Raw genomic sequence first — 25,667 nt, forward strand, 5'->3', positions numbered from 1 at the left:
AGTTGTATGTCTTAAACTATGTTGGGCTGGTTAAAACGTGTTCATAAACAATATGCCAATATGTTGTATACGTGTTTATTATAATTGGTTTGTAATGTATACTTTCCATTTCATGTACAAACAGTAATGTGTGTTTAAGTAACGGTGAACGCTCTGGACTACACTTCCCATGAGCACTTGCCACACAGTCGGAAGTCCTTTTTCTTTCTTCCGCTGACGGTAAAGTCCTTTTTGGATTGTCATCGGCCGGTGAGTGTTCAGTATCTGCGTTAATCCGTGCATTTTGTTGTATTAGTTCACCATCTTGGCATTTCATCATGTACTTTTACGTGTATTCTTTGTAGTTATGGGGAAATTGGGCTTTGAAAAGCACTTTGATTCATGCTGTCTAACGCGAGGTGTTTGCTAAAGCTACCAACCTGCAGCTAACGCTGTACCCATCATGTCTGGTTGTTATTTTATAATAAGGCCTGCTCCATAGTCTATTGCATTACGTATTGGTATAAAAAAGTTGAATTGATAAATTAATCAAATGTATTTAAACCGAGTTGACATGTAATGTCTTGTGTTAAAGTCCGGCTTGCTAGCCAAACATTGCTCTAACCGTATAAACGTTAGCTTGCAGCAAGTTAGCTTTCTTGTGAAAATGTTTTTGTGAGTCTTATATTTTCAAATGGAATTCCCAATTAGGCTAATCTAGTTGTGAGGTCGTATAGTTAATCCCGGAAATGTACGACTGTATCTTCATAGGCCTTAAACTGTTGTAGTATTGATTAAACAAAAAACAATTTTCTATTAACAGTCACCATGGCAGCCCTCCGACCCCTCACTAAGCCCAAAATCGTCAAAAAGAGAACCAAGAAGTTCATCCGCCACCAGTCAGACAGATATGTCAAGATTGCGGTAAGTTTAACATTTCTACAGGAACAGATGTGTAGGTCCATGAAAGAGTATACAATTAATTAGTGAAATGTATCCTTGTTCTGCCTTCAAACAGAGAAACTGGCGCAAGCCCAGAGGTATTGACAACAGGGTCCGTAGGCGGTTCAAGGGCCAGATGCTGATGCCCAACATTGGTTACGGTAGCAACAAGAAAACAAAGCATATGCTGCCAAATGGCTTTAAGAAGTTTCTGGTGCACAATGTCAAGGAGTTGGAAGTCCTGATGATGAGTAACAAGTAAGTTACACATGTACACTTGTATCTCTGTTACTGATATAATTAAAATACAGCACATAGTTTTGCTGAAACAGGATGTCGCTTTTCAAGGTTATTTTCCGAGTCAGCTATATTTTGGCTTTTGCTGTTGTCATAGTAGTTACTTTTTGATTGTTATTTAGCCTATTTACTAAAATCCTGACAAATACAGATTGATTACAATCTTACTATGTCTTTTGTAATGAATGTTATGACCCTTGTTTGCGCGCCATTCTTCCAGTAAGTTCTTTGTGCACTGCGTTTGAGAGGTTCAGCTCTGATCACATTTTTGTAATAAGCGTTTGGTTTATATTTTTAACATACCCAAAATGCTCATTATTACAGTAGTCAACATTTACCATGAATTGATTAAAGTGGACCCCGACTTAAACAAGTTGAAAAACTTGTTCGGTGTTACCATTTAGTGGTGAATTGTACGGAATATGTACTGAACTGTGCAATCTACTAATAAAAGTATCCATCAATCAATGACCATTTTATTTGCGGTTATGTCATGTAAAACCTGAAAGAATGAGGCAGTGGAACAAATTCGGACTGTTAAGTTTAAGTCCTAAGCTACATTTAAACAATTTGGTTCTTACTAAAATGTCTTCAATAAAGCTGGTCTTCTGAAGCTCTGACACGTGTATTAGTATTACCAAAAATGTGACGGTACTATCTTCTTACATACCATCAATGTAACAAAGCACAAACTTTATCAGCACCTAGTTCTCTTTGTTTCAATCAAATCAAAAACAATGTAATGGGGATATTTTTGGCTCAAGTGCTAAAATCCTGCACCCTCCACCACAGCACATGGCTGCAAAGTAGGAGGTTCCTCTCCTCTCCTCTATTGGCTCATAGTTCTTTGCCAAAAAGAATGTTCAGTGCTTTCATTACTTTTTGCCCTGTTTGAGTCACAACTTGGAGGCTGTCTAAAAGCCTTGGAGAGTGAGTTTTTTTTTTCCCCTCAGCTCTCCTCCTTGTTTCCTTATTACTTGTACAATCAGTGGACACTGGGGCAGTGTCTTATGTGGAAGACCTGACGTGTTGAATATGTTACCACTTGCACATTTTTTTTCACCACTTTCTTGCCAATGTTGTTATAGCTCAATACATTTGTAGTGTGCCCATACACAAGGATGTGATCTTCTGTTTTCTTCCCAGAATGCTTTTTTTAATTTAATTTTTTTAGGCAATGATGGTAATTCATGTGAATCGTCTAGATCCAAATATTTGGTGGTGGTGAGGGCGAGAATTTGTTCCATATAGGCCTGGGATGATAATCATGCTAAGAATAGATCAAAATTAACGCAACCCCTTTTGTTGTTTCAGTAATAGGGCAGCACGAGAGTTCATTCTGAATTGGTGTTGGCATCTGGCCGTGTTAGTTCGTTAGCGGGAATTAAATGAATGGCGTGAAACTTTTTTTCATCGACCATCTTTGACTGTTGGTGGAGGCGAAATTGCTAGATACAGTGTACCAGTCCGCTTTGTAAGGCAAGGTTCATGTAGAAATTCACGAGAAATGTCCGATGTGGAAATATTTAGGTTTCGACCCGAACAAACAGGGTGAGCCCATAAACATGGACAATCCAGTATGCTGAATTATCGCCAACTAAGACAGCAATCAATATTCACTTCAAGATGTCTAATATTTAATAAAAAGTGCAACTTTGTTTTTAAAAAGTTGCTAAGCAATATTTTGCTTGCAACTGTCAAACACAATATTTATTTACAAACACAAAACATGATTAATGACGTGAAAAATAAATTTGGCTTGTGTAAAGGACCCTATATATTTCTGATGCTTCCAAAACCTTCAAGTGCATTTTTGGAGATGATCAAAGCAAGTGGAGAGTGTGAGGGACATTTGAACAAACACTGGCCATTGACAAAATGTGATGTTTAAAGCAAATATAAAAATGTGGTTCTGTATGCATGAAAATGACCTATTTGTAACTGTAAACAAGCAGCGTACTGTGACAGCTGAGTTTTTTGTTTTTTTTTACTTTTAAGAGCAACACTTTTTACATGTAATAAAGAATTAAGTTTGATCAAATATTACCAAAGATTTTGTAAAATCCTCTTTTGCCCATCTAGGACCTACTGTGCTGAGATCGCCCACAATGTTTCCTCCAAGAACAGGAAAGTGATAGTGGAGAGGGCAGCTCAGTTGGCTATCAAGATCACCAACCCCAACGCCAGGCTCAGGAGCGAAGAGAATGAATAAAATGGGTGTTCATATTAAATACTTAAAAATTGATCTTTGCTTGTGGGTTTTTTATACATTTAGGGGTAAGTAGTTTAATTTCAATTTGACGTTAATGGAGAAAAAACATGATTGTTGCCATTTCAAACATGATAGTGTTATCTTGCTTCTTGGCCGGTCCACTTACTATGGTCTCAGTGCTTCACAGATTTTAAAGTGCAATTGTTAACATTGAGACTTCTGTTTCATATTAAAATCACGTAGGTTTTAGAGTCAAGTGTTTCAAGAGCACTTCCCTCTTGTGTTAGGGTTGGCGTAGACCTGTTTTAGGTTTCAAATGCAAACAAAATACATTAGTTTTCGACAAGGCTTTTTGACTTTGTCAGGAACCTACATTTTGATAAAATTAAAAGTAAATATTTAACAAACTTTATAAGTGGTGTGTTAGGGTAATTTTTCACCCAGAGATGAAAATATGACTGAAGCAATATTCAAAGCCCAACCTGAATTCACAAATGTACTGCCAAGATATCTATCTCCTATTCCAACTAAGAGAGCTGCGAGTAATTTTAAGTTTGCTTCTTTCTCATCCACCTGCATTAAAAAAAAAGAGGCATGTCCAGACATCTTTGGTAAATTCAGTAATTTATGTTGCTGACTTGTGGCCCGCACTTCTCCGAATTGCAGAGACCAAAATGAGAAGAGTTACTGGGAGCCAAGCTCTTGATCATATTTTTGGAGAACATGAGAGAAGATAAAGGAATTAAATAGCAATTCACAAGCAACCAGTTTCTATGGAGGAAGACAATGTGGAGTATTATCAAGAAAACACGGGCACGTCAGATGAGTACATCACCAAGGGTGATGCTTTGACAACCGACAGATTCAAGTCCAAAAATGGTAAAAATCGGTTAACACACCCCCATGTTGGACATGGCAGGGCAACTGTTGCATCTATCCATTTTCTACCGCTTATTCCCTTTTGGGGTCGCGGGGGGCGCTGGCGCCTATCTCAGCTACAATCGGGCGGAAGGCGGGGTACATCCTGTTGCAAATTTTATCAAAATGACCGTGTGCTGCTCAGGCTCCAGCGACCCCGAAAGGGACAAGCAAAAGAAAATGAGTGGATGGACCTGGAATCACAAGGTTTGCCGTGACAAGAGTCAGTGATAAAATATGTTCAGAGTTTTGTATGCCATTGTCACAAAAAAAATCATTGCTATGCAAACACTAAAGGACATGAAAGTGTTTGGCTTCATACTGGAGTCTACAGATCCTGCATTAAAGCCACTGAAGCTCTCTGGGATGCTTCAACGGGCAAGAATACTTTCTAGGCACCAAAATCCCTTCAGAATGTTCAAATTATATAAAAAAATCCTCAGAATACACAACAGAGATGCCAGAGCAAGATCTGACAAGTTTGTGATCAGTAATATCTGAGAAAAAAGGGTGGGGCTACTTACACTGATGTTGAACCGGCGGCCAGAATTAACAAATCTAGTCCTTTTCCAAGGAAATTACCTCCTTTGCTAACATTCCCATTAATCCAAGGAAGTCTGACTTCAAGATTTAGGCAGCCTGTGATGCAAAACAAGCTATGCATGGAATCTACAGATTAACACAGACAAAGCTGCAAGTGGATTCCCTGAGGAAAAACTTAAGAGAAACATGCAGTGATCAATATTGCTACTGGCCTCAACTTTCACAATGTGCATTGGGTTTTTTGGGGGGTTTTTTTACCAGCTACGATTTTGAACATTAACTGTTAAGGAGGAAATTCACCATAGGGGACAGAGTGATAAAAAAAAAACCCTGAAGTTGCTCACAAATTATTTCTCTAAGTTTGCTTTTACAGAAACCATTATTGTTGTGAAAAAAACAGAAGTGTAATACTTTTGTACTACTAGAGTGTTATAAAACAGCCTTCTTTCATCTCTGTAATATCGCTAAAATGTGTTCCATTTTGTCCACCAGCGATGCTGAGATCATTATGCGTTCATTACATCTCATCTCTATTAATGTAACGTGTTATTTTCGGGTCTCCCTGTGTCTAGCATTAAAAGATTACAGTTTGTGCAAAATGTGCCCGCTAGACTTTTGACGAGAACAATAAAGTTTGATCATATTACGGCTATACTAGCTCACCTACACTGGCTTCCTGTGCACTAAAGATGTGACTTTAAGGTTTTACTACTTACGTATAAAATACTTCACAGTCTAGCTCCAGCCTATCTTGCTGATTGTATTGTACCATTTGTCCCGGCCAGAAATCTGCGTTCAAAGAACTCCGGCTTATTAGTGATTCCCAGAGTCCAAAAGAAGTCTGTGGGCTATAGAGCGTTTTCTATTCGGGCTCCAGTACTATGGAATGCCCTCATGGTAACAGTTAGATATGCTACCTCAGTAGAAACATTTAAGTCTCATCTTAAAACTAATTTGTATAAACTAGCCTTTAAATCAGCCAATTCAGTTGATCTGCTGTCTCTCTTTACTGCTCTGTCCCCCTTTCCTGCGAGAGGTTATCAGGTGACCACGGATCAGCCTCCGCAGATGTTCTGCTAGCTGTTCAAAGTCAGGGCCCAGGATGGACCACTTCTCTTTGCATCAGTTGGTGACATCTCTGCGCTGCTGACTTGTCTACATGCAAGATGATCCCCTGCTGGTCTCCCAATGGACTGGACTTTCACATGAAGTCAGGACCCGGGGTGACATCTGCACCACAACAGGTCTACATGCAAGATGATCCCCTGCTGGCCCCACTATGGACTGTACTCTCACATTATTAACTGTAACCACTTGGCATCCATTGCACCGGTCACCCAAAGGGGATCCCCACATCTGCAGTCCCTTCCAAAGTTTCTCATTGTTCCCATTGGTTTGAGGTTTTCTTGCCCTACTGGGGGATCAGAGCCAAGGATGTAATTTTGGCTTGTGTAGTCCTTTGAGACATTTGTGTCTAAGAGCTATATAAGTAAACTTTGATTGATTGATTCACAAAGGCAAAGTTGTGTCTTTAGGAATCTGTTATTGCCTCTTTTTTGTAAGTAAATATACACGGGTCAAATTTGACCCGTGACACTATAAATCAGACCTGGGCAAATTAAGGCCCGGGGGCCACATGCGGCCTGTTGAGCTTTTCAATCTGGTCCGCCGGACATTCCCAAATATTTTTTTTTAGATCTTTAAGATGGAAAGTGTAGTTGCCATTATCCATCCATCCATTTCCTACAGCTTTTTCCCTTTTGGGGTTGTGGGGGGCGCCGGCGCCTATCTCAGCTACAACTGGGTGGAAGGCGGTGTACCATTATGATGTGCAGTAATCTGCGCTTATGGAGGATATACCAGTTACTATGGTAATCTAATTCGTTGCTATGGTCATCTAATTAGTTACTATGGTAATTACGTCACAGCAGGTTAGACGAGGCACCAAGCGGTGTGGGCGGGAAGCCTTTCCACAGACGCGAAAGGAGATTTTCACAACAAAGTTCTAAAGCTTAGTGATATATAGAATATAATAGAAAGTACTTTATTGATCCCTGGGGGAAATTCAGCAAATATATGATACATCAGCTTGTAGGTGGGTTTATTGTGTATTCTTCGCGTTCGTATTTCACTGTTTGTTGCATTTTTGTTGCGTTTCACTTGATTGTAAAATATGTGGATGGAAAGGGGGTGTGACATTCATATGTTGTCAATATTCAGTATTTTATTGTTCATAGAAAAATGTAAACATTCCATTCCGTTTTTTAAGGCGGTCTGTCATAACGTTTTTAGCATTTAATCAGACATTATTGTGAGGATTTGTATTACTGTTCCTAAAAATGGATACACAGGCCCCCAGGCACATTTTTTTTCTCTAAATGTGGCCCCTGAGCCAAAATAATTGCCCAGGCCTGCTGTAGATGTTTCTGTAGTAAGTAATATTAACATTTAAACAAGAATATAATTCATAAATGTAAAACAATGTGCTCTATTACCCCTTGTTAATAGGCAGGTACCAGAAATACACTTGAGTGATTTATGTTTTCTTGAGATTCAATTTACAGTGTTTTGTTTTTTTGTGTGGTTAAATTCAGGGGTATACTGACAAAAAATCATCAGAGACCTACACCAAAATATTTAAATCTATATATTCAAGGATGAGCTAATGTAACAAGGTAACCAAGAGATGAGAAAAACATTTGCATGATAGTAAATTTCTATTGGTGAATTTTGCAGTTAACTTAAGACACAAAACCGACCCGTTAACACTAGAGATGTGAACAGAAAGTTAACATAGGAGGAAGGTTAAGAGCATGGGAAGTGTGTGTGAAAGCTGTGTGGAGGATTTTTTAAAGACTTAAAATGCATATTAATTATAAAATGGCATCCCTACCTATGGAACGTAACAATGCCCCCAATAGTGAAGGGAACTTCATTGAAGGTAAGCTGAGGCAGTTTTTTTTGTTGACTTAAAGAAATTCTTAACATGCTGCAACACATGCATTGTAAGAAAATGAAAAATGTGATTGTAAACAGTGACGTTGGCTCTGTCCACAACTTTACAACACGTCCACGTGAATGCTGCTTTATTTTTGTATGTGCATACAAGGCTTTTTTGTAAAACGACTGTGGAGGTTGCATATTGTTTACAATGCTGAGTGGACTATACCTGCTGGGATGGTTTCCAATACGATCTGGCAACCAGGCTGTGCCCCTCAGCACACACCCCTTTGCCATCTGTTCCCCCAAAACGTCCACGGTAGCTCACAAAAATATATCTCATCAGGCACCATGAAATTGTTTGCGTCTGGTGGAGAAGCAAGCTCAAGATCGGATTCATGACTGGTCAGGCTGCACTTGTTTGTGGATTTATTCGAGCAAAGCAAAGCTCTGCAGAGAGGGAAGAAGGCGTTTTTGGACAGTCTTTGTTTATGACCTGCAGACCGTGAGCATGTCAGCAAGACTCGGGTTTGGAAAGGCCCATTTTACTCCCAAGCTAGTTTCCTTTGGTTTCTGCCAGCCTGATCTAAGGAGAAGTTCAAATTTAGGAGGGAAGAGGAGGATGCTCTCTTTTTCTCTCAGATGCCGACTGGGTATCATCCGAGGGAGGACAAAAGGTAAAGTCCCACATACACCATCAAATGATATTCAATATTAATCAAACTTGCACCAATTGCACCATCAAATGATATTCAATATTTGTGGTTGTTATATGTGGCTCATCATACTGAGCTCTTTCTAAAACAAGTGTCTGGTATTTTATAAACGTCAGTGTGATGCAAAGGAAATATACACCGCAGCACATTAAAATTTGCAACATTGTTAAACTTCCCTTGCAAACCTGTCATTGAGCAAACATGATTTTGCTATCTCAAGATGACGACTATCAACGGAAAGTCCAAGTGACACTCACAATTTAAATGTTCTGGCGCCAATCTACGTTGTTTCGATGACGTCGGATTCCTTTAACACAAGTGCCCGTAGTTACACCAAATCGCCGCTGGAGGGCAGAGTGGTCAGTTTGAAATGGAGAGTTATGAATAAAATGGAGGTCATGCCCTTTTGGCGGCGTCTAAAAAGGGAAATCGTTATACAAGTTTATTTTTTCTTCTGTCATCATGCTCCCGTCCCTTTTACTATAATCACTGACTCCAATCATACTCATGATTAATAGGCCATTACAGAAAAAAGGTCCCAGAGGAAATTATCCTGAGCAAAGTCAATTGAAACCGCTGACTAATTAGGCAAATCTTGCAGGAATGTGGACTTGAAACAAGTCTTAGCCCACTTGCATTCATGTTAAAATAGCTAGAGTGAAAAGTATATTACAGTGTAATGTGTGCAAGGCCGTGTGCGTCAGGGATTGTGTGCACACTGCATGACAAATGGTTGAAGAGGCAGGGTCCAGGACAGCACTACACCGCTACGTGGGGCTGTAGCCCTGTCAGAAATCTGTTTAGCCCCTGTTCAGCACTCCCCTCCCCCTTGATTTTTTGGGCCCTATTGTGCAGACCAACTTTTTTTTAACTTATTTGTGCCTGCTGTTGTGTATTTGGGATCTGCAAAATTTGAAATCAAACCATGGAGACATTGTGGAGATATTTTTTAAACAACCATACCTTCCTGTATTATCCTTTCTCCGAAGGAGCAGTTTGGAATGAGTACCATTTGTGACGAGCCAACGTTGACGTCAGCTCCATCTCTTGGCTGCCCAATCACAGCGAGAATCTGAGTTTTTTGGGTCCTGCCTCGACGCGCACCGAGCAGAACCCATCTTCCCTAAACCTATCACCAGGCCGAATCCATCTTTCTGGGGTCAATAATGGAACCAGATCTATCTTTCTAAACGTCAATCGGATGTCCAGCTCCAGTTGTTGTCTGCACAATCACAACGTGTGAACTTTTTTTTGTTCCGCCCTTCAGCACGCTACTTCTACAGCAGTCCCTTGTAAATTGAAAGGTTAAAGAGTTTTGGGGAACACTTTAGTATGGGGAACATATTCACCATTAAAGGCCTACTGAAACCCACTACTACCCACCACGCAGTCTGATAGTTTATATATCAATGATGAAATATAAATATTGCAACACATGCCAATACGGCTTTTTTAGTTTACTAAATTACAATTTTGAATTTCCCGGGAGTTTCGTCTTGGAAACGTCGTGTAATGATGACGTGTACGCAGGACATCACAGGTTTTTAGGAAGTATGAGCGCTGCACACACACACAGGTAAAAGTCGTCTGTTTTAACAGCAAAATTACACAGTATTTTGGAGATCTGTGTTGCTGAATCTTTTGCAATTTGTTCAATTAATAATGGAGAAGTCACAGTAGAAAGATGGAGTTGGGAAGCTTTAGCCTTTGGCCACACAAACGCACGGGGATTCCTTGTTTAAAATTCCCAGAGCTGAAACTTTACTATGAATCAGAGCGCGATCAAGCCAACATGGATCATACCGAATGTCAACCTGCAGGTTTCCATGAGAAAATTGTGGTTAAAAAGTCGCCACTTAATATCAGCTGAGCTTGTGTCGTCCGGACAGCTACCGTCGACACCCGTGACACATTGGCGTCAAGACACCCGTGGACAAACCCCTCCGACTTTCAGGTAATATTAAACTCACTAAAACACTAGCAACACAATAGAAATATAAGGGAATTCCCAGAATTATCCTAGTAAATGTGTCTAAAAACATCAGAATACGTCCCAATGCTATCGCAATTTCTTTTTTCCACTCGTTTTTTTATTTTTTTTTCCTTCTAGTCCGCCCGATTGTAGCTGAGAGAGGCGCCAGCGCCCCGCGCAACCCCAAAAGGGAATAAGCGGTAGAACATGGATGGATGGATGGATGGATAGTCCGTCGCTATCAATATCCTCAGACACGAATCTTTCATCATCGCTCAAATTAATGGGGAAATTGTCGTTTTCTCGGTCCGAATAACTGTTTTTGGTGGAGGCTCCCACTAAAATCAATGTGAATATGTGAGAAGCCCCCACACTTGCGACGTCATCGTCTGCGACTTCCGGTAAAGGCGAGGCTTTTTTAGGAAGTACCAAAAGTGGCAAACTTTTTCGTCGATTTTCTCTACTAAATCCTTTCAGCAAAAATATGGCAATATCGCGAAATGATCAAGTATGACACATAGAATGGACCTGCTATCCCCGTTTAAATAAGAAAATCTCATTTCAGTAGGCCTTCAATTAGTTGCTTACTAACATGTTCATTAGTAACATATTGGCTCTTAATTAGTCATCATTAAGTAATGTTCTTCCCGTGACTGCGTGGGTTCCCTCTACTCCGGCTTCCTCCCACCTCCAAAGACATGCACCTGGGGATAGGTTGATTGGCAACACTAAATTGGCCCTAGCGTGTGAATGTGAGTGTGAATGTTGTCTGTCTATCTGTGTTGACCCTGTGATGAGGTGGCGACTTGTCCAGGGTGTACACCGCCTTCCACCTGAATGCAGCTGAGACCCCCCTGCGACCCTAAAAGGGACTAGCGGAAGAAAATGGATGGATGGATGGATGGAAGTACTTATCAATGCCTTATTCTGCATGGCCGTATTATATACTGTACCCTATACAACCCTAACCCTAAACCTCTAACCCTGACCCTTTAACCCTAACCTCAACCCCAAACCTAACCAAATGACTCTAAATAAATCTTTGTTACTTAGAATATGTTCCCCTAGTGTCCAAATAACTCTAAATGAAATCTTTGTTACTTAGAATATGTTCCCCATACTAAAGTGTTACCAACTTTTGTGTTTTTCAATTTCAACTTATTTGTCAGTAACATATTTGTGAGTATTGCTCAATAGTCATCCGGCAAACATATGCGGTCGTAATGTCGTAATGTAGTAATGCCGTCCAAGCTCCCCAAAAAGACACAATTCAGATGACGGCTTGTTTGTTGTGCAATTATTTAGCCTATGCTGATATGTTTTTTAATAGTAATTGGCTATCTCCTACTGTAAGGACTGTGAAGTGAATTAGTGAAGTGAATTTTATTTATACAGCGCTTTTCTCTAGTGACTCAAAGCCCTTTTACATAGTGAAACCCAATATCTAAGTTTCATTTAAACCAGTGTGGGTGGCACAGGGAGCAGGTGGGTGAAGCGTATTGCCCAAGAAAATCAACGGCAGTGAGTAGGATGGCGGAAGTGGGGATTGAACGTGGAACCCTCAAGTTTCTCTACCAACCAAGCTATACCGCCCTAAACTCTAAACGCTAAACTCTCATGCTAAGCATATAGAAAAATCTCAGTTTATATTGTTTGTATTCACTACTACATTTTAATTTAAAAGGGGGCTTCTTAGCCTGTGTGATCCAGTATGGGACCTGGCAACAAGAATATTGGACCATGACTTATGGCTGTTAATTTTCACCAATTCATGTTCCATCATACTTTGACCACTATTGGATGCATATAGTGTACATACATAAACAAATATGTGTAAATACTAATATTATATTAATGTATATTACAGTTAGAAAAAAATACAATGAGCAATTAATTGCTGTCACCTCACCGGTCACGGCGCAATAAAAAAAAACAACCTTTGTCGGGTGTAGGACGATAAAAGTCGTCGAGCCAACGTAGTTTCATGCTTCGGCCTGACGTTTGCCCAACATCTATGTGTTAGTAAGGCAGTGTTTTTAAATGTTTTTAGAGCCAAAGCACATTTTTTGTATTAAAAAAAATGTGGAGGCACACCACCAGCAGAAAACATTGAAAATATAAACTCAGCATCTGATATTGACAGTAAAAAGTTGATCTCGCTAGATTTGGATAAGAATTCAAACCATAACTGACCATGCATGAATATAGCTCTTGTCTCAAACTACTGTCACATCACGCCGTGACTTATTTCGAGTTTTTTGGTGTCTTCCTGTGTGACGTTTTTTAGTTCTAGTCTTACGCTCCTATTTTGGTGGCTTTTCCTGTTTTGATGGTATTTTCCTGTAGCAGTTTAATGTCTTCCTTGAGCGCTATTCCCCGCACCTGTTTTGTTTTAGCAATCAAGGCTATTTAAGTTGTCGCTATCCTTTTTGGGGACATTGTTGATTGTCATGTCATGTTCGGATGTACTTTGTGGACACTGTCTTCTCCACACGCTGTAAGTCTTTGCTGTTGTCCAGCATTCCGTTTTTGTCTACTTTGCAATCAGTTCAGTTTTGTTTTGCACAGTCTTCCCTATTCTTAAATGCCTTTTTTAGCGGCACTCGCCTTTTGTTAATTTTTAGTTTAAGCATTAGATACCTTATTACCTGCACACTTTCATTTGCATATTGTGATCACGACAAACCCTGTTCCCGACATCTACAAAGCAATTAGCTACTTGCTGCTACCTACTGATGTGGAAGAGTACAACATGGTTACTCTGCCGAACTGTAGACAGTACCGACACTCAACAACGCCACATTTACAATAATTATTAATGGTTTGCAAAAAATATTTTTAACCCAAATAGGTGAAATTACATAATCTCCCACGGCACACCAGACTGTATCTCAGTAGTTGAAAAACACTGTAGTAAAGTATCTTGTTGAATATACTATGGTCAAAATCTAATTCAGTTAAAACTACTTTTATATCAAACATGCTTGAAATGAATCAGAATCAGCACCTCCAAGTCCGAGTCCATGGTTCTCCCCCGGAAAAGGGTGGAGTGCCAGGTTGGGGAGTAGATCTGGCCCCAAGTGGAGGAGTTCAAGTACCTAGGAGTCTTGTTCACGAGTGAGGGAAGAGTGGATCATGAGATCAACAGACGGATCGGTGTGGCTTATTCAGTAATACAGACGCTGTGGTGAAGAAGGAGCTGAGCCGGAAGGCAAATCTCTCAATTTACTCGTCAATCTATGTTCTCATCCTCACCTATGGTCATGAGCTTTGAGATATGACAGAAAGGACAATATCACGGGTACAAGCGGTCAAAATGAGTTTCTACCGCTGGGTGGCAGGGCTCTCCCTTGGAGATGGAGTGAGAAGCTCTGTCATGCCCTAAACGCCTCGGGAGGTGTTTAGAGCATGTCCGACCGGTAGGAGGCCACGGGGAAGACTTAGGAGACGTTTACATATATCAATCAATGTTTATTTATATGGCCCTAAATCACAAGTGTCTCAAAGGGCTGCACAAACCACAATGACATCCTCAATTCAGATCCCACATAAGGGCAAGGAAAAACTCACAACCCAGTGGCATGTCAATGTGAATGACTATAAGAAACCTTGGAGAGGACTGCAGATGTGGGTGACCCCCCCACCCCCTCTAGGGGAGACCGGATGCAATGGGTCTAGCATAATACTGTGAAAGTCCAGTCCATAGTGGATCCAACATAATAGTTAGAGTCCAGTCCATAGTGGGGCCAGCAGGAGACCATCCCGAGTAGAGACAGGTCAGCAGCGCAGAGATGTCCCCAACTGATGCACAGGCGAGCGGTCCACCCTGGGTCCCGGCTTTGGCGGCGTTGGGAAGACTATGTCTCCCAGCTGGCCTGGGAACGCCTCCGGATCCCCCGGGAGGAACTGGACGAAGTGGCTGGGGAACGGGAAGTTTGCGGTTCTCTACTTAGGCTGCTGCCGCCGATTCATACCTCATATAAGCGGGATACAATGGATGGATGGATGCTTGTAATGTCTATCATAACTTATTTGAATAAAAAATGAGAACTAGTCATGAAAATCGATTATTTTCATCGCCCCCTACAAATTGATCAAGCCCCCTCTGAGCCGTACCTGCGTGGTGATGGTTCAAATGGCTCAAATTTCTTTCTCGTAATTCCATTGTGTAAAAGTATGCACGTTAGAGATGCGCGGATAGGCAATTATATCATCTGCAACCGCATCACTAAAGTCGTCATCCACCGGCCATCCACCCGAACCAAAACGCAACCACCCGCCACCCGACCATTGTTATATATCAAGGGTCGGCAACCTTTACCAATCAAAGAGCTATTTTGACCCGTTTCACAGAGTTAAGAAGACGATGGGAGCTGCAACCATTCTCACGAATATTTGCTGGTGCTCATCCAGATAACGAGGATAAGGGCGTGCTATGAAGCCATTGCCTTTGACGCCTTCTCCAACACGTGCAATCTGCTTGCCAGTCCAGCACCATATCGTCACAGCCGAGCTGTGACGAGTGCTAGGAGCTACCGGAGAGGCCCGGACGGCGAAGCCCCGCTGGCGACCAGTGGCAGCGGCACTGTGAGCGGGCGAGGACCCGGCTGTGACGAGCGCTAGGAGCTACCGGAGAGGCCCGGACGGCGAAGCCCCGCTGGCGGCCAGTAACAGCGGTACAACCACCTTACGCTTGCCAGACGACATCTGCCCGGACTAGGCAGCAGCCGTGGTCAACATGGGGCCGAAGAAAGTGCTCTCTACGGATGAAAGTGAGGAGATAAGAAGATCTCTCGAATTTTTGAAAACAGAAGTTTCAGCCATCAAACAATATCAGCAGACAATCATGCAACTGGTGGAGGAGGTAAAAACTTTACGAGTTGAGAATGAAGCAAAAAATTTACAGAAAGAACAATTAACAGACAGAGTGGACGAACTAGAACAATACACTCGAATGAATGATGTTCTTCTGACCGGGTTTAATGTTAGGCCCCGATCGTATGCTCGGGCGGTGGCCGCCGACGATGGAGAGGAGCCTGGAAATTTGGACACGTCCACCGAAAGTCAGGTAGCAACATTTTTGGAGTCCAAGGGTATAACAAGAGATATTGCAAATGTAGAAGCTTGCCACCCACTTCATAGGAAGAAGGACGGAAAAGCATCAGCAATAATAAGGAGGTTCGTCAATAGGAAACACAAAATTGCATTACTAAAACAAGTGAAGAAGTTAAGGGGATCAGATGTGTACATAAATGAACATTTAACAAAAAAAAAACGCAGACATAGCCAGAAAAGCACGTAGTTTAAGGAAACAAGGCAAAATACAACAAACATTGACTGCAAACTGCAAGATATTTATTAAACTCAATGGAACACCCGAAGAAGCAAGAGTAATACTCATAAGGAAAATAGCAGAGCTCGATAAATATCAATAACGATAAATAAATTGATCACAATCATGACACAAACAAACAATAATCAATCAGAAAGAGAATTCATAACCTTTTCCAGCATTGATCATAACGAGACAGAATTGGACAGTGCTGTAGATCCAGACACTCTTTTTTTTTCTCACGTGGATAATAATTGTTTATTTTATACAGAAGTGCAATTCAACACTAACATTATTTCCAGAAACAAACCGTCAATTATTCATATTAACTGCAGAAGCTTGTACGCAAATTTTAACAATATGAAATCATTTTTGGAACAATTTGTAGAACCTTTCAAAATTATTGCCGTATCAGAAACATGGATGGACACAAAAAAAGGAATAGACTTTGAACTAGAAGGATATGAACTTAATTATATTAATAGAGGGAATAAGCGGTAGAAAATGGATGGATGGATCAAATAAGAATGTAGGTGGAGTTGCTGTGTATGTGATTAAGGACTTCCATTACAGGGTGGTAAAAAACATGTCACTCGCTATTGACAATGTTTTAGAGTGTATAACCATTGAGATATGTCATGAAAGAAGGAGAAATATATTGATCAGTTGTATATATAGAACACCCAATTCAAGTATTGAAGGATTTGATGACTGGATTAAGGGAACTTTTAGTGCAATCAGCCAAAAAGTACTTTTTCTATGTGGAGATTTCAATATAGATCTCTTGAACCCCAACAAGCAAAAGTCCATTAACGATTTTATAGATACAATGTACAGTATGAGTTTGTATCCCCAAATCACAAGGCCATCCAGAATTGCAAGTCACAGTGCTACACTCATTGATAATATTTTCACTAATGTCTTTGATAATAATACAATAAGTGGACTGTTAACAACCGACATCAGTGACCATCTGCCAGTTTTTACTGTTTATGATGGGAATTACAAGAAGACAAACATCGACAAAAAGACATTTCAAAGACTATGCACAGAGGAAAGAATAAATTCCTTCAAAGAGGATTTGGGGAGACAAACTTGGGACAATGTATACAATGAAGATGATGTGGATGATGCATATGGGAAATTTTTCAACACCTTTGTAACACTCTATGATAAACATTGTCCTTGGAAAGAACTCAGAAGCAAAAGAAAAACAACCAACCATGGATGACAAAAGGATTGAGAAATGCATGTCACAAAAAAATACTTTATATCGAATATTTATAACACAGAGATCCATAGAGGCAGAAAATAAGTATAAGAAATATAAAAACAAGCTAATTGGTATATTACGGGCATCTAAGAAGGAATACTACAGTCAATTATTAAACAGGAATAGAAACAATATGAGAGCGACATGGGGCATCCTAAATAGCATCATTAAAAATGGTGCTAAGAAAGATTACCCCCAGTACTTTCTAGATGGGAATACTAAAAATGACAATATGAATCAAATAGTTGAAAGTTTTAATGACGACTTTGTTAATGTCAGAAAAAACCTGGAACAAAGAATTCCAACAGCAGATGATGGGTCAGTTGAGGACTTGAGTGAGCTCATAGACAGAAATCCCAATTCCATGTTTTTAAAGAAAGTGACAAAAGAAGAAGTAATCAAAATTGTAAATAATTGTAAATCCAAGACTTCAACTGACTGTCATGGAATACATATGGTAACAATAAAAAACGTTATACAAGACATTTCAGAACCTCTTACATATATTAGTAACGTATCATTTTTAACCGGCAAATTCCCTGACAAAATGAAAATTGCAAAAGTTGTACCAATTCACAAGAAGGGAGACACACACCAGTTCACTAACTACAGACCAGTTTCATTACTTCCACAATTCTCCAAAATCATGGAAAAACTATTCAATAGCCGATTAGATACATTTATCAATAAAAGTGGGACGCTCGTGAAGAACCAATTTGGATTTAGAGCAAATATCTCAACTTCAATAGCATTAATCAAAATAACAGAGGAAATTACCAATGCAATAGACGGTAAGGAATGTACAGCCGCAGTATTCATGGATTTAACAAAAGCATTTGACACAATTAATCATGATATTTTAATTCAAAAATTAGAACTTTATGGCATCAGCGGTTTGTCTTGAGCTGGATAAGAAGTTATTTAACCAACAGGAAACAATATGTGAAGATGGGTGAAAATAGTTCAACACGATTGGATATATCTTGTGGTGTACCCCAGGGATCAATACTGGGACCAAGATTGTTCAATCTTTATATAAACGATATTTGCAAAGTTACAAAAGACTTGAAGTTAGTTTTATTTGCAGACGACACAACTGCTTTCTGTTCAGGAGAGAACACACAGAAGATAATACAAATAATAATGGAAGAAATGAATAAATTTAAAAAATGGTTTGATAAAAACAGGCTATCCTTGAATCTCAGTAAAACTAAAATAATGCTATTTGGTAACAGTAGAAAATAGCATCAGACACGAATACAAATAGATGGAATAGATATCGAAAGGGTAAAAGAAACCAGATTTTTGGGAGTATTAATAGATGATAAAATGAACTGGAAATCTCATATACAAAACATACAACATAAGGTGGCAAAAAATATTTCAATAATGAATAAAGCAAAATACGTCCTGGGCCAGAAATCACTTTATATTCTCTACTGCTCGCTAGTGTTACCATATCTGAGTTATTGTGCAGAAATATGGGGAAACAACTACAAATGTGCGCTACATTCGTTAACTGTGTTACAAAAAAGATCGATTAGAATGATACACAATGTTGGATATAGAGAACATTCAAACCCTTTATTTATTGAGTCAAAAATATTAAAGCTCGATGACTTGATAAAATTGCAAACAGCTAAAATGATGTACAAAGCAAATTATAACCTGCTACCAAAGAATGTACAACAATTCTTCTCAACTAAAGAGGAGAGATATAACCTTAGAGGAAAATCTAACTTAAAACATTTGTATGCCCGTACAACACTTAAAACTTTTAGCATATCAGTTTGTGGAATTAAATTATGGAATGGATTAAATAAAGAAGTTAAACATTGTACTGATATGACCCAGTTTAAGAGGATGTTTAAATTAATAGTGCTTACAAAGTACAAAGAAGAAGTATCATGAGAAACACTTTCAAACTTATTGAAAATAAGATATTCTTCATCTTAGTATGTTAATAATGACTGAAATAATTAAGTACATGTTAGAAAACTGCTGTGTTACTCACTCACAGATGTCATTTTGCTATTTTGATATTTTGCTGTAAAGAAGATATATATTTGTGGGCGCTCTGAAGTGGAAAAGGGGTAGGATTAAATAAGCTTTGCTTCTTCCTACTCCTTTTCGGACGTGATGTATTGTGTATTGCGAAATGATGAAATTAACTGATGTATAATGTTGTATGTATGTCATGTTCGAAATAAACTAAGAAAAGAAAGAAAGCTTCTGCAGACACACGCACACCACTGCAAGGCATACTGGGTGACACCGAGTACACTGACGGTTGTGATATAAACAACTTTAACACTCTTACTAATATGCACCACACTATGAAGCCACACCAAACAAGAATGACAAACACATTTCGGGAGAACATCCTCACAGTAACACAACATAAACGCAACACAACAAATACCCAGAATCGTTTCCATCCATGACTCTTCCTGACTATATATTCCACCGCCGTGCCCCCAACCCCGCACACCTTACCGATGCGTGCTATGACTTCATAGCACACCCTTATTCTTGTTATCTGGGTGACCGCCAGCAGATATTTGCGAGAATGTTTGCGGCTCCTATTGTCTTCTTTACTTTGTGACACGGGTCAAAATGGCTCTTTGAGTGGTAAAGCTTGCCGATCCCTGAACTATGTTTATTAAATATTTCCGAATGGTTCAACCGCCACCCGCCCGAATCTATTTAAAATAAATTTTTTCGTCATGTCACCTGCCCGACCCGCGGTCTTCGCGGATCAGACCGCAAACCACGCATATCTAATGCACGTGGTGAGGGTCGTATGACGGAGTGATTATGTCAATAAAATCTGTCTAAAATGTGACAAACGCGTGGCTTTTCTCATCCTGAACATGTGCACGCTCAGCTCGGTCTGAATATGCAGGTGGTGCTAATTGTGCCTCAAGCAGAGTGCGGGGCGTGTGCATTTTGGATGTGTTTAATCCCAGTCTGTGTGTGGGTGTGCACATGAAATGAAGGGTGTTTGACTTGGTGCGAAATGGATAAAAGATGCGTGTGTGTGCGCGTGTGCACAAGTGTGTGTGTGCGTGTGTGTGTGTGTGTGTGTGTGTGTGTGTGTGTGTGTGTGACAATGTGTGCTTGTGCATGTGCGTGTGTGTGTGTGTGTGTGCTGGGGGAGGGAACAGTTGACAGTGGTGTGTGTGTTCCCGCCTCATTGAACCCCTGTGGCAGAGAGAGGGGAGAGCAAGCCCTCACTCTCTCTCTCTCTCTCTCTCTCTTTCTGTGTGTGTTTGTTTGTGTGGAAGAGAGATTTGTGAGTCTGTGTGAGCGCAGGACAAGGGAATAATAAATCTAGGAGAAAGAGCCTAACATTTTGTAAGAGAATGGCAAGAAAATAATGCATTTGTCTCTCGGCTTTGGATGTCACGGACAACCAGAAGCAAGTAGATATGACGTTTGGCCACCAAAATAGCAACTGAGACCATTTGAGGATCAGGATTCACTAAAAGGGAGCACTTGAACAAAGCCAAAGGACGGAAGATGGAGTTCCTGAGCAGGTGAAACTGTCACCAACTTAGTCCTCAGGTGGAAGGTTTCTCAGCTGGACACATCAATACCGCAAAGGGGAGCTCCAGCCATGCTGTGTGGTCTCAGGAGAGACACCAAGAACAGCAGCGGTAAGACCCTCACTCTTTCGTCTTCACCGGGTCACGGGTGTCAAATGGGGGTGTTGCATTGGAGACAACGTGAGGCTTACAGTAATGCGAATGTTCGAACTCGTATCATGTTGGAGGGATTTGGATCGTCACTACGCTCAATCCAGCCGGCGCCTCATGTGGTCTGCCATGTGGACAAATATAGACCACCCGTCAGCTGGGTTTGTGAATCAAGTTTGGCATCTGAGAATAGCAACATGAATTCATCGTGAACATTTCTGCTGCCAGCCACATATTTAACCTACATCTTTAAGATCTGAGGATGAAGTGTTCTGATTTTAATCCAAAGTTAATTAAGTCTTATATTCTTAATAGAATTCACAGCTGCATTTTAATGGCATTCCGGTCTTTGGGCAAATGCAAGCTGCATTCACTAAATGAGATTCTGCATAACATCTCGAGGGTAAGTGGTGCTTTTTTCAAGCCTTAAGGAGGAAGGCTTGACAACAGTTGTGGTCCACGTCACGTGCAGCATGTAGGGTCTGCGTAACCTACAGCTAACGTTGCCTTTTGACTGCGGTGACAGCTGCCGGACCGTCAAAGCCCCCAGGAATCGGCGTGGCATTAAGGCTTTTGCATGTTTGTGATGTGTCACCCACTTCCTGCATATACGTCTTTGTTCCTTTGAGCAAGCATGCCGCTACTATTTGTGCATGGATGTGTGTCAAATACCACTCTATGCAAATTATTTTTTTTTACATCATGGGCAAATAAACAGAGACATTTCTGTGGGTTGGGTCTGACTCTGGCAAAACAAAACCTTTTTTTTCTGGATTCTTTAGATCAGGGGTCGGGAACCTTTTTGGCTGAGAGAGCCATGAAAGCCAAATATTTTAAAAAGTATTTCCGTGAGAGCCATATAATATTTTTTAACCCTGAATACAACTAAATGTGTGCATTTTTTAAGTAAGGCCAACATTTTTAGAGTATAATAAGTCTCTTATTCTTTTTAATAACATTGTTATTTCTTGAACAGGTGCTGTAGTAAACGGATGGATGGATTAAAACGTATGAGAATGTTTTATATTTTGAACGTTATTTTTAACATTGTGATTACCAGCGTAATTAATCATTATTTATTGTGTTAAGCAATGTTAGCTAAGATTTATCTGAGAGCCAGATGCAGTCATCAAAAGAGCCACATCTGGCTCTAGAGCCATAGGTTCCCTACCCCTGCTTTAGATGCAGGTCAGAGATGTTTTGACAAAGTAGCTCTCAATTTCAAGATGCATGCAGGTGCAGTTTGCAGACAGAGAAGACTTATTTGAAGATGATGATCCACGAGTATGCTCAAGGGGCACTTCGTTAGGTATACCCAAGGACAAAATTTGGATTTCAGAAGTGGGACTGACACAAGTGGCTTGCGTAAGGAAGACTTGGGTTAAAGGGGTTAGATGCATGTTTTGAAGTAATATGAATGGGAAACAAATTGTTTGAAAAAAATTCTATCTTGTACAGTGGGGCAAAAAAGTATTTAGTCAGCCACCGATTGTGCGAATTCTCCTACTTAAAATGATGACAGAGGTCTGTAATTTTCATCATAGGTACACTTCAACTGTGAGAGACAGAATGTGAAAAAAAATCCAGGAATTCACATTGTCGTAATTTTAAAGAATTTATTCGTAAATTATGGTGGAAAATAAGTATTTGGGCAACCATTCAAAGCTCTCACTGATGGACAGAGTTTTTGGCTCAAAATCTCACGATACATGGCCCCATTCATTCTTTCCTTAACCCGGATCAATCGTCCTGTCCCCTTAGCAGATAAGCAGCCCCAAAGCATGATGTTTCCACCCCCATGCTTCACAGCATTGGGGTGTTCTTGGGATGCAACTCAGTAGTCTTCTTCCTCCAAACACGACGAGGTGAGTTTATACCAAAATGGATACATGGATGATACAGCAGAGGATTGGGAGAATGTCATGTGGTCAGATGAAACCAAAATATAACTTTTTGGTATAAACTCAACTCGTGTTTGGAGGAAGAAGAATACTGAGTTGCACCCCAAGAACACCACACCTACTGTGAAGCATGGGGGTGGAAACATCATGCTTTGGGGGTGTTTTTCTGCTAAGGGTACAGGACGATTGATCCGTGTTAAGGAAAGAATGAATGGGGCCATGTATCGTGAGATTTTGAGCCAAAACCTCCTTCCATCAGTGAGAGTTTTGAATGGTTGACCAAATTCTTATTTTCCACCATAATTTTCAAATAAATTCTTTAAAATTCCTTGTCTTTACGATTATCTCTTCTTGGATTTTTTTTCATTTGTCTTACTTTTTTGTGATTAATATTGCTGGGGGGAGACCAATCCACATCTGGTCAGCTGCTGCACGCTGTCAATCATATACACGTTGGCAAGAAGGCAGCGTCAGACAGCCTATCAGTGAGCTTGAGGGGGTTCTAAAGAGAGAAGCTTGAGCCTGATCTTCTGTATTCCACCTGGCTCTAGTGTTTGACTTGTCTCCATTCAATAGCCTAATGATATTTTTGGACCTTAAAAAGTGCAGGGGACAAAACAGCTCTTTGGAAAGGTGTAATTTTTCATCTGCAATGCTGTATTACTGAACTTCATCATCATTGGAGTTTTCAATATTTTGACTTTGTCATGTAAGGCAGCAGTTGGTTTGTCTCTAAAGACTTGGATTGCTGACTAGTAATTCACGCCTCACTTCCTAAAAGCTACTAATGTGCCCTTGAGCAACATACAAAACCCTCTTCAAAAATGTTGGATTGTCATTGTTTTTCCACCTTTTCTTGAAGACGCCAACCATTGCACTTACTGCAAAGTCTGTTCACAACAATACACATTGTTGTACTTAAAGGCAGAATTTGCAGTACTCCTTGGATCTCATTAGATTGTGAAAGTGAAACCAATGATGTCGCATAGCATTAATCCTGCCTAATTCATCTTTATTAGTCTGTAGTCCTTAGAGGGTTTTTTTCTTCCTATTAGGACTTTGCAAAGTTTTGATCCAACCAGGACTTGACATAGCTCTTCTTCTGTTACAGAATTCACTATCATTATACCAGACTGTAGAAAAGGTGATTATGCAAGCATCAAGTCAGCTTGGTCATCATCGGTGTGAGTGCTGACATGCTTGTATGACCAAGAGCAGCTCTGATAAAGTGAAGTAGCAATAATAAAGAACAATGAGTATACCCCTTACATTTCAGCCGCCATCCTCTCAAGCGACAATACACAGTAGAAACGAAATGACTTAGAGTAGTCAGTGTACAGGTTGGAAAGCAGCATCAATTCAATGTCCTCTGAAAATAACTTCAGCTTCCTCAGCAGGGCACGTTGTGTGTTTGGGCTCTTTATCATGTTGTAAAAGTGCCAAGCGAGGTGATCATGCTCTGCTTCACAATGTTACAGTACATGCTAGAATTCATGTTTTCCTTAATGAACTGCAGCTCCCAAGTGCAGACCATGACAAGACCCCCCCACCCCCTTCACATATTTGACTGTAGGCAATACATATTTTTTGTGTTGCCAGCTACTGTATTCAGCCCAAAATGACTGTGTTGAGTCATTTTCAGTGGATAACAAATCTATAATATTAAAAAAAATACAACATAAAAAATATACGTATTTCTTCTACTCTCCACTGACTACTGTTTGCTGAACTGTGAGGGGTGTACTGACCTTTGTGAGACACATTATGTGTCAAAGAGGAGTCCTGCTATGGAGAAATCAAAACACTTTCTCCATGCAGAGCAAATTGAACGCTCGTTGTGGCAACAGCTGGAAAAGACATGGAAATGATGATTTTCTTCTCATGCACAAACAACAGTCCATTAACCACATGCTGTTACTTCAGACGAATCCTCCGGCTTAAGTAGTCACATAGCAGCCTCTCGCTGGAAATGCATTCAAGTGGTGCACAACAGTAATGCTTTCCAAGGGTCTTTCCTGCAAGCAATTAAACCATTTTGAGACCTTCCTAGGGTTTGTCGTAAAACATGCAGTGGTCTCAGGTGCCTTAGTTGGGGGCGATTATTCTGTTTTAGGTAGTATTATGACAAGTTGGATGCTGGCTTGTTGCTCTCTCTCTCACGCAGCCCTCACGTTACCCAAGGTGCAGTACAGGGTACTAAAAGTGCATGCAGGCATCTGTCATGAGGTGCATAATGGTTGGCTCATTTGGCCATCTGCCACAGAGATTCACCATGCCTCCTAACATACCTTCTTGCTGTCTCCTCAGATGAGGGACCATACTCAAAGGGAAACAAGCAGTCCTCGGCACCTGACCAATCACATTTCTCACAAAGGCGCAGCCTTTCAGGTACAATTTACTCAAACAAGACCGTGTATCACTTTGTTTTCCGTCTGTCCGGTGATGCATGCATTTGCAACCACCGACATTCTCAGTCAAATATTGTTACAAGTAGAAAGTGCATTTGACGGCGATGTTAACCCTGTGTCTGTGTGTGGTCCTTCATCGCTCCACAGAAGAGTACAGAGGAGTGACCACAGTAGACCTGATGAAAAGGGAAGGCAGCAACCTCGGCCTCACCATCTCCGGAGGCTCCGATAAGGACGGGAAGCCCAGAGTGTCAAACCTACGACCAGGTGGGCTGGCTGCCAGGTGAGATCTACATGCACTCGGTGATGCATCTGAGAGCTTGCAGCCATGCTCGGCTGTCTGCACTGCTTAGGTCTGCTCGCACAAACATGCGCATTCTGCAAAATTACACCGGCTCCACCTGCAAGACTTTTCACTTTTGTGTTAAGTCAGCTTGATGCCAACCGTGATTTCTCTCCAAAGGGTTTGTTTGGAAATGCAAAAATGTAGAAAAACATAATGTCCATTTTTCTATCAGTTGATTCCACAAATCAAC

General features: G+C 40.5%; 2 protein-coding genes across 2 annotated transcripts in view; both read left to right on the plus strand.

Moving 5' to 3' along the window:
* The first annotated feature begins 139 nt into the window (after window positions 1-139).
* rpl32 (ribosomal protein L32) lies at window positions 140-3,463 on the plus strand. Its single transcript, XM_061904179.1, has 4 exons — window positions 140-249; window positions 803-903; window positions 998-1,179; window positions 3,301-3,463. The coding sequence occupies exons 2-4, from the start codon at window positions 808-810 to the stop codon at window positions 3,428-3,430; spliced, it is 408 nt and encodes a 135-aa protein (XP_061760163.1). The 5' UTR covers window positions 140-249; window positions 803-807; the 3' UTR covers window positions 3,431-3,463.
* Window positions 3,464-8,172: 4,709 nt separating this feature from the next.
* The window catches only part of LOC133554910 (glutamate receptor-interacting protein 2-like), a 72,906-nt gene continuing 55,411 nt past the window's right edge, over window positions 8,173-25,667 (plus strand). Inside the window, exons 1-3 of the mRNA XM_061904180.1 lie at window positions 8,173-8,508; window positions 25,031-25,111; window positions 25,279-25,414. Coding sequence (XP_061760164.1) covers window positions 8,343-8,508; window positions 25,031-25,111; window positions 25,279-25,414 — 383 coding nt within the window. The 5' untranslated portion in view covers window positions 8,173-8,342. The remainder of the gene's footprint in view (window positions 8,509-25,030; window positions 25,112-25,278; window positions 25,415-25,667) is intronic.

Source organism: Nerophis ophidion, linkage group LG06 (genome assembly GCF_033978795.1).
Source record: "Nerophis ophidion isolate RoL-2023_Sa linkage group LG06, RoL_Noph_v1.0, whole genome shotgun sequence".
In the NCBI taxonomy this organism is placed as follows: Eukaryota; Metazoa; Chordata; class Actinopteri; order Syngnathiformes; family Syngnathidae; genus Nerophis; species Nerophis ophidion.

Coding starts and splice junctions, on each gene's coding strand:
- rpl32 (XM_061904179.1), top strand. CDS start 808: ATGGCAGCCCTCCGACCCCTCACTAAGCCCAAAATCGTCAAAAAGAGA. Junction 904..997: donor ACAGATATGTCAAGATTGCG/GTAAGTTTAACA, acceptor GCCTTCAAACAG/AGAAACTGGCGCAAGCCCAG. Junction 1,180..3,300: donor GTCCTGATGATGAGTAACAA/GTAAGTTACACA, acceptor TTGCCCATCTAG/GACCTACTGTGCTGAGATCG.